The sequence below is a fragment of the Anoplopoma fimbria genome, chromosome 17 (assembly GCF_027596085.1).
Source record: "Anoplopoma fimbria isolate UVic2021 breed Golden Eagle Sablefish chromosome 17, Afim_UVic_2022, whole genome shotgun sequence".
Lineage (NCBI taxonomy): Eukaryota > Metazoa > Chordata > Actinopteri > Perciformes > Anoplopomatidae > Anoplopoma > Anoplopoma fimbria.
Window position 1 is genome coordinate 26,787,213 of NC_072465.1, and position 9,472 is coordinate 26,796,684.

Below are 9,472 nucleotides of genomic sequence, written 5' to 3' on the forward strand. Positions count from 1 at the left end.
TATACAACTACACAGACAATAAATACACATACTATACAACTACACAGACACAGACATAATACAATACAGACAATAAATACACATACTATACAACTACACAGACAATAAATACACATACTATACAACTACACAGATAAATAAATACACATACTATACAACTACACAGACAATAAATACACATACTATACAACTACACAGACAATAAATACACATACTATACAACTACACAGACAATAAATACACATACTATACAACTACACAGACAATAAATACACATACTATACAACTACACAGACAATAAATACACATACTATACAACTACACAGACAATAAATACACATACTATACAACTACACAGACAATAAATACACATACTATACAACTACACAGACAATAAATACACATACTATACAACTACACAGACAATAAATACACATACTATACAACTACACAGACAATAAATACACATACTATACAACTACACAGACAATAAATACACATACTATACAACTACACAGACACAGACAATAGACAATAAATAAAATGAAAACAGTGTAAACATTGTAAAAATATATATATATATATATCCAACATGCATTAACAGCCTATGCACTGTGCAGCCTATAGCAGCTTTTTATTGCAGAAATTGAGCTTAAAACTGTAATTGTGCATAAACTGGAACAGTTATGAATCAAAACTGAGCGGGTGACAGTTTGAGATAGTCTGTGGTTGTAGTAGTAGTAACAGGAGGAGGAGGAGGAGGAGGAGGAGGAGGTGGATGGTGAAACACCCCTGCAAGAGTTGGAATTAAAGGACAACGTGGCTTTTAAAAAGCACCCAGCCTGTCTACCTGCTCCTCTCTCTCTAACCTACATCCATTAAACCCAAATGTACACTGTGTGTGCACATTCCTCACTAATCCCCCATTAAACTTCTTTTTTTGTGTGAATATAATCATAAATGCATCCATATATGTGTATTTGTATTCCTGAATAATGCATCTTATATGAATAGTAGGTGAAGCTCTGGTGCCAGACAGACAGGCAGACAGGCAGACAGACAGGCAGACAGACAGGCAGTAAGACACCCGGCATCTCCTCTCAATCCACGTGTGATGTCCTAACTTTTTACGCGCCACCATTTTCCAGGAATCCCATGCCTGCGCGTCGTATCCCTCCGCCGCGTAAAATAGTGCCAAACTTTTACGCACGAATAGCCGGACTCATCGGTGTCTGTGGTTTGTGCGTCAAGACCCAATGGAACCAGCAACCGACGGGGGATTAAAACACAATATTCTTCATTCTGGAGGTCGAAGCTTTGCAGGTTTTGGGGTTTTGGCGCGATTTTTTTGGTGCTGGCGGAAGGACACGTGCTGGTTCTCCAACATATAAACCAAGAGACCCCGACGGCCACACCTACTCTGTCTGCCCACAGCGGAGGAGCGTCAGTCTGACAGGAGATAAACACCATGCTGCCCGGCTCCAACTTTAACTTCACACGCAGAAAATATCACTCCAACTGAGAATAGTAGTTGTGTGTGTGTTTTTTTTTTTTTTTTTTAAATCTCCCTGTGGACTTTATTCGGATATCTTTGGACATATCATCATTTTTTTTTTTTTTGTGTGTGTGTGTGTCCACACCTTGATCTTGCGTTTGTCTCCTTTTGAGGACAGCTGAAGGTAAGACAGCTCTCTGCACATGTGGCTTTAAAGTCACACCCTGGCTGCTCGATACATTGTTGCATTTCTTTTATTGTTGCATTGTTGCATTGTTGCATTGCATGTATCAACACATTGATACATTGATACATTGTTTCAGCTGGGCTTTAAATGGCCGGTACTGCTGGTTAGACCTTTTTTGGATTCACACTTTGAGCTGTGTGTGTCTCTGTATGTGTGTGTGTGTGTGTGTGTGTCTCTGTGTGTGTGTGTGTGTGTGTGTGTGTGTGTGTGTGTGGACACATGGGCTACATGCATGTTGACATGTTGGGTTAAATGTGTAGAAATCCTTTAAGAATATCACAAACAAAGCGACCACACGGGGGAGAAAGACTCACAAGCTGCGTTCAAAAACCCTCATTGAGAAAAAATTTCATTTTTTTATTTTTTTTTAATAGATCCCTCGGTGTGGTTAGTGTAACGCAATGGTGGTGGTTCTCCTACATGGCATGCATTCGTGGAGGAAATGTCATCTTAAACACTTTATATTAATTGCTGGTTTTGGCTCAGATTGCTCTGTGTTTTCACGTTTTTTCTCCTCCTTTTGGCTCCGGTTTCCCAGTGCTGTGGTGGTAAAAGAAAGGACGCCTTTAAAGCCTCCCAGAGCCCGTCTGCAGCACTCACACTGCCGCTTTGTTCTCCCACACAGCCTGCTATACATGCACATACCATCAGTCTCCATAGGAGTAGCTCAGGAATTCCCCCCCTCCCTCCTCTCTGCTCAAGTCTGTTGCACTTTAGGGTATTTATGTTCAGAAGGATTGATTTATTATTTATTTTTATAGCATTTGCAAGGTTTTCCCTTTTTTATGATGCATTCAGGGTTTATTGAAGGAAGAAGGAAATCAGCATGTCTTGCCTAGTTGGTGTTGTCATTAAAGCTCCTTTTGGGCTTTTAAAAAAATAATAATTATATATAAATGGTAGCTAATCTGGCTTTGTGATGGAGCAAAGTAGGGTTTAGTATTTGAAAGAATTTGTGGTTTCCTGCAGGGAAGGCTGTGTGTCATGTGTGTGAGACGGTAGCAGAGGGGTTTAAAGTGTTGAGGGACAAAAAGAGTTTTAAAAAACAACAACCCTAAAGCCCTCTTTCTCTTATCTTTAAGGGCTTTTTGTTTTCCATATCAGCAGGCAGCCCTGGCTCCACTTTACACTTTACAGGTGTTGAGGAGGGGGGGAAATGTAAATTGTGGAAAAAGAGGTGTAAAGTTTCTGCCCCGTGAGTCTCCCAGCTGTTCCTGTGATGTCATGGGGAGGGGAGGGAGTTTTAAAGAAAAAGTTTTGGGGTGATTTACGGCCTCCCCTGGGGAGCAGCAGGGGGGCGGGGCTTCAGTGATGTAAACACAGATAAACAGTGCCCCACTGCCGGGGAGAGTCAAACCGGTTTACACTTTCACTACAACACGTGTTGCTGCTGCAGCTGCTGGGATTTACCTCTGCCTACTGACTCGGAGCTGCTTTAAACACTACAGGCTCACCGGCTCTGGATTTAAACTGCACTACATCTCTGATTTTAGTTTATTTTCTTTGTTTGTTCTCTAGATTCTGCAAGCAAACATGTTGCAGAGCTTCTCCCAGTCGCAGGACTGGCTTTACACAGAGCCGCTGCTGTTTGACGACGAGTTCTGCCAGAGTTTGATGAAAGACCTCCAGTCGCTGCCGACGCCCCCCCAGTCCCCACCGATGAAGACCGGGCTGGGCGGCAGCAAGCCCCTCTCCAAGGAGGACCAGCTGAGCTACGTCTCCGACATCCTGCTGGAGGACCACGACATGCAGCTCAACTGGAACTGCGACTTCTTCCAATCGGCCGGCGCCGAGAAGGACTGCGAGCCCTGCCAGCCCTGCTCGCCGCTGGAGGAGAGCGGCGAGGACTGCTTGTGGCAGTGCCTGGCCGGAGACAAGAGCCTGGAGGAGAAGCTGGTCTCCACCATGCTGGGCTCCAGCCCGCTGCTGTCAGACATCAACACCAGCATCTTTGAGGAGATCGCCGGCTCCACGCTGGACTGCCAGAACCTGATGGAAACCCAGGAGCCCAGCGAGGCCACGTCGGACTACGGGTCCACCGGTGGCGAGTTGTCCACCTACTCATCCAGCGACTCCGGTGAGTTCAGACTCTCATCTTTAAAACCGTTATTTCAAGAGTTTGGTCAGAATGTTTGGACTTTTTTCCCCCAAGTCTTCAATCAGCTGCTCCTGTAGGATCTTATTTTTAACAAAATGACCCATTTTTCAGATAACTTTTAGCATTTTATAGATGTTTTTGTTTTCCGATACTCCCACTTGGCCATTGTGCATCTTATCAGTATAAACACTGCGCGGCAAGAACACCTTAACCGGCAACTCATTGATGACTCACTTAGTTTTAGTGGCACTAATCCCAAATAGTTCTTTGCACTCAGGCTTATCTTGCCGCCAGCCGCCCACCTTTTTCTTTTTTAATCTGCAAGAGCCTTTTTACGGCTCGGGGGATGGTGTTACAGAGTGGGCGGGGCTTCAGATCTCCACTGGCTTGAGTAGATGAGAGGGTTTCAGGAGAGATAATCGACCCGGGAGAGGTTGGGTGTGTGACTCATGTTTAGCGTTAGCTGTTGCGGCTCCGTCCATTAACTTCTAATGAGTCATTTTAGTGACTCGTGCCCTCTGGCATCCCCTGGCTGTAAACCAGAGAGGAAGAAGGCAGACTGGAGATTACTGAAATTTGCTTTTGGGGATCACTCATTCTGAAAATATGGTTAAAAAATGGGATTTTTGTTGGTATTTTAGTTTTCTTTAATTGCATAATTTCCTATTAAGTTTGTGTGTGTGTGCGTGTGTGTGTGTGTGTGTGTGTGTGTGTGTTGTTTACAGTCTCTACACTCTTGTTTTTGGTGTCAGCGCTTCTTAAATGTCGCCAGGACGGGTACAATTACCCCAAGGGTCAGAAAACAAGGTTATTGGACTCGTCTCACCCGTCCCTTGTTCCTTCTTGTCTTACAGAGGAGGAGATCGATGTGGTCACCGTGGTGCGATGCTCCTCTAGCCCTCGGCCCTCATTGGCCGACCTCTCTGCCCGCCACAAGAAGCAGGAAGAGGAGCAGCGGACTCTGCAACGCCAACACCACGAGATCCACCTGCAACACAACTACGCGGCGCCGTGTCCCGCCTCGCCGCTGCCCTCGTCCAACAAGCGCTCGCGAGGGAGCGACGGCTCCTCGCGTTATTCCCACCACTCCTCTCGCAGCTCTTCGTCGTCCTCCTCCTCCTCCTCCTCGTCGCGGTACCACAGCCACAGCCACCAACACCACAGCCACAACTCGTCCCGGAACTCGACGGAGACGGAGGACGAGGAGGAGCGGCGGCGGACCCACAACGTGATGGAGCGACAGCGGCGCAACGAGCTGAAGAACTGCTTCGTGCACCTGCGCGACAACGTGCCGGAGCTGTCGAACAACGACAAGGCGTCCAAGGTGGTGATCCTGAAGAAGGCGCGGGACTGCATCTACGGCCTGGAGGACGAGGGCCACCGGCTGCAGTCCAAGAGGGACAGGCTCCGAACCAAACAGGAGGAGCTGAAAGCCCGACTTGAGCGGCTTCGAAGCTAGTGGCGGTCCAAGAGAGACTTGTTTTTAGCTGTTTTAAGAGACAACGCTGGGGACGTGTAGGGGGGTGGATAAGGGAAGAGACTTTGTACAAAGACAAAGAGGGTTGGGCCGGAAGACAAAGGACGGCGTGTCAATGCTGAAAAGAGCGCACAAAGATTTGACATTTCAAGGACTTTCTGGCAACAATAGATCTGGACTGTATAGACTCTCTCTTGCTGCCATGGACTAAAACAACACACTCATTGCCTCAGAGTTGATCATTCTCATGCCTTGACTGCTGACTGTTGTAGAGAGTAGGATGTTTTTTTTGAAAAACGTTGAAAGGAGGGCGGAGATAGTAGATTATTATATATTTTGGCTGAACGCACACTGAAAGAAAATATCTCTTTTGTTGATGTTTCTTTTATTTCACACCATTGGGGATGCCAAATGGCAGCGACCAAATAACAGGAAGCCACGTGAGCTCAGTAGTTGAATGAAACTTGAATATTGTGTTTTCAGGATGTCTTTATAGCCATACTAACCAGTGATCCCTCCACTCTTGACAGGTGTTTGATGGTGGCTTCAAAGTTATTTGGTCAACTGCACTTCTTTTCTTTTTTTCTTTTTTTTCCCAAACCCAATGTTATTTTAATATTGTTTATCAGGATAAAAAAAAAAAAGGTTCTTCAGTGTGCTTTCAGCCCTGTTTGGCCTCAGGCGGACCCTTTGGGCCCGACACCACTCTGTTATCAGGTTAATGTGTGTCAGGTACAGTTCTGTACAGACCAGGTTCGATACTGAACACGCATCAGTGTCCGGTTCCTCGGCTCGGTCCACCTCCAGCTCGGTCACGTCACAGTATGCGTGTGCGTGTGTTTTTTTTGAAAAAGTACTTTTGTGTATCTAAAAGTAGTTGTCTGAAACTGTTCAAACTCGAAAGGGTAGCCATATTAAACAGAATTCAGGGTTTTTGAGGAGACTCGAGCTGGAAAGTGGACCGAAACTGTGAGCTGGAGCCACCGTAGCAAAAAAAATCAGCCAAAGTTGGGACGGATAAACTTCTGCGTAACGTTTTGATTCTTACCAGAAAATGAGAGACGGACCGATGATGTCCTGACATTTTATTGAACGGTTGTCGTTGGAGGACACCGCAACAGCAGCAGCAGCAATACTGTGATATTGAGTCCCGTTATCAAGTGCAAATTAATTAAAAGTGAGCAATTTTTTATCATTGGACGACCTTTTTAATGTCGTTGTGATTCATTGGTCAGTGGCCCTGTTTTGATCAAACTTTGGAAACTGAAGATCTTTCTGAGATTGACGCTCAACGTTGAGCGTCGTCAATTTCCTCGGATTACCATGAATATATCGTTACTCAATTAAAAGATTGATTATGCTTTCTAAGCAGATGTGACACAAGTATTGTCAGTTTCAGAATAAGATTTGAGCCATGTACATGTTGCATGAAAAAGAGCCACTGACCAGGGGAGTTGTTTAGTCAAACTTTGGGCTGCATTTAACCAATTTTAAAATATCGATAATGGGTTTGAAATGTTGAACTGAATGCCATTTTACTCTAAATATCAATTAGTGCCGCTGTTCTCCATTAATGTTCAAATGGCAAGCATTTGCCGATTTGTGTCAAATGTCTTAAAAAAGCATCCTGTTCTGTGTTTTTTGTTTGATCGGTGGAGTTCTTCCTGGTTCCGATGGTGTACTTGAACAGACCCTTGTTGGGAGGAATAATGAGAGTTGAGGTGTTTTTAACGGTAAAAAAACCTGTTCTGCCTTGAAATGCATCTTGTTCAGGACTTCTTGTTTCCTGTTTGTTAATGTCGCTGTCCTCTTAAAACCTCATCTGTTTATGTTATTTCTTCTTTAAAGGAAGCTTTAGCTCCTTTTAGGTTTTTTCTTCCAAATGTCTCCCAATGTTTTTTATATATTTGTGGAGTTTCACAGTCGTAAAGAGTCCGAGGTTTTAATGAGACAGCAGGGGTGATTTTTGTTCTTCGCATGGAAAAACCTACCTCCACCTGGCTGCAGTCTGGGCTGTTCTTTTTTGAGAATACTGTACAGATTTTTGTTTTTTTTGTTTTTTTTTAAGAAAATGTTAATATTTTTGTTATTGTATCATAAATTATTTTAGTCATTTTTTTTTCTTTGTTTATTTAGAATTTTGAGCATTGAAAAGAAAAGTTATTCTTTACCAAGCAGCACTTTTTTTAATATTGATGTAATTAAAAAAAATGAATGAGAGCTGAAGTCTTTGTGGTTTTATTTTTCACAGTTGTTTTTTACCACATACACAACAACGAAGCCATTGACTGTACAGAGGAAATAAGGAAAGTTGTTTTTTACCATTTTAATGGTGTAATTATACAACTTAGATGCTTAAACGCATTCATATAAACCAAACTTGACTGAAACAAACGTTCAAATCTCTTGACAAGATAAATAAAATGGGAGCATTGAGTATAGAATACAATATACATATTTTTATATATATATGGCATAACTGTCAAATGAAATGTGAGCCAAGATGTATAAGAAGTGGACAAAGTCATCGTCACTTCGCCCGTTGGTTCGTGGACTGCCGTTTTGAAGTCTCAAGTTTGTTGATTTCGCCGTCGCCATCTTGGATTATGGCAGAGTTACGTTTTTTTGGCAACCAAACGCCCATACTGGCTTTGAGGTGATCCCATCCTGTTGATCCCATCCTGTCTCCTACAATATTACATTCCCATACAACTAAACTGCACTCCTCAATAACAAATTTTCTCCCAAGTTTTAAAACCATTTGTGGGATTTATATCGTAAACAGAACAAAAGTACCTCATTGGGTTTAGACGACAAAACTACTTGGTAAGGTTTTCTGATAAACTTCATAGTTTGGCTTCAAATGACCACGAAATCGAAACAAAAAAATTACAAAAAACACGCCAAACGTTATTGGTTATGTTTAGGAAATGAAACTACTTGTCAAGATTTAGTAAAAAAACACCATAGTTTGACTTAAAATGATAACGAAATCAAAACAAAAAATAACAAAAACACAACAAACTTACATGGTTATGTTTAGGCAATGAAAATACATGTTTGGGTTAAGTAAAAAATGTCATAATTTGACTTAAAATGACCAAGAAATTGGAACAGAAAATAACAAAAATGCAATAAACGTACTTGGTTTTGTTTAGGCAATAAAACTACTTGTTTAGATTTAGTAAAAAATACTATAGTTTGGCTTAAAATGGCTTAAAACCTTACTTTGGCACCAAATCGAAACAACAAAAACAACAAAAAACAAGCCAAAAGTACTTGGTTCACGCCTGGAGAAGCAGGCGGGCTGGGAAATGAAAGGGGTTGGATTGTGAGGTTGAACTGTGGGAGCTAGCTTGATTAGCATGCTAACGATAGCATTCTATAGTTTGTTAATTATACAGCTTCTAGAGCCAAACTCCACCCCTCCTTCTTTATATATATATATGTTGCCGTGCAGATATATATATAAACAAGGAAATGAAAAATCTATATATCATAGTGATATTGTGGCTGAACATCATGTACAAATTTCGGTCCGACCACATGAGTCCTCGTTCTGTGGTTAAACAACGCTCAACCTTCACACACCTGTCGCCCTCGCCCGCCCACCCCCCAGGTGTAGAGACATGTGAATGTTTTTTCTCGGGGCAAAGTGTGAGGTGGCAGCGAGTTGGTGTGTTGTGCAACCTGAACTCGGTCCATGAGTCCCTGGGTGCATGTGGAGCAGGTGAACAGACAGGTGTGTGTGTGTGTGCGTGTGTGTGTGTGTGTGTGTGTGTGTGTGTGTGTGCGTGTGCGTGTGTGCGTGTGTGTGTTTTTCTATGTTATCTTGTTCCTGTGTAGCGTAGGTGTTTCTTTTAAAGTCACTTCTGGAAAAATGTTTTGCTTCACATGTTCAACAGCCAGAACTTTACTGTTCAAATATTTTCCTTTGTTTCCTGTCGACTTGATCTTTTAAGATAACTGAACTGTTCTGAACAGGATACATAACCTATAACAATAATCTACAGTAAAAATGTGTTTTATGTGCTATATAAATTATAGATATTTAAAAGGTAAACTGAAAAAGAAATGATGATTGGCTGGTTGGGTTTTGATTGACAGTAGGCAAAAAATATACTACCTTCTTTATCTTTCACTTGCTCCTTTTAA

General features: G+C 42.6%; 1 protein-coding gene across 2 annotated transcripts; it reads left to right on the forward strand.

The window, feature by feature from the left end:
• The first annotated feature begins 1,437 nt into the window (after window positions 1-1,437).
• On the forward strand, window positions 1,438-7,537 carry mych (myelocytomatosis oncogene homolog). 2 transcript variants are annotated; one of them, XM_054616864.1, is made up of 3 exons: window positions 1,438-1,679; window positions 3,261-3,819; window positions 4,695-7,537. In XM_054616864.1, the coding sequence occupies exons 2-3, from the start codon at window positions 3,276-3,278 to the stop codon at window positions 5,297-5,299; spliced, it is 1,149 nt and encodes a 382-aa protein (XP_054472839.1). In that variant the 5' UTR covers window positions 1,438-1,679; window positions 3,261-3,275; the 3' UTR covers window positions 5,300-7,537. The 2 variants fall into 2 exon arrangements, with proteins under 2 accessions (XP_054472839.1, XP_054472840.1); XM_054616865.1 differs by lacking the exon at window positions 1,438-1,679 and having other exon boundaries at window positions 3,016-3,819.
• The last annotated feature ends 1,935 nt before the right edge of the window (window positions 7,538-9,472 follow it).

What these genes read in the sequence shown, in the direction of transcription:
- mych (XM_054616864.1), top strand. Translation starts at nt 3,276, where the DNA reads ATGTTGCAGAGCTTCTCCCAGTCGCAGGACTGGCTTTACACAGAGCCG. An exon ending in CTACTCATCCAGCGACTCCG is followed by an intron (nt 3,820 to 4,694) that starts GTGAGTTCAGAC and finishes CTTGTCTTACAG; the next exon opens with AGGAGGAGATCGATGTGGTC.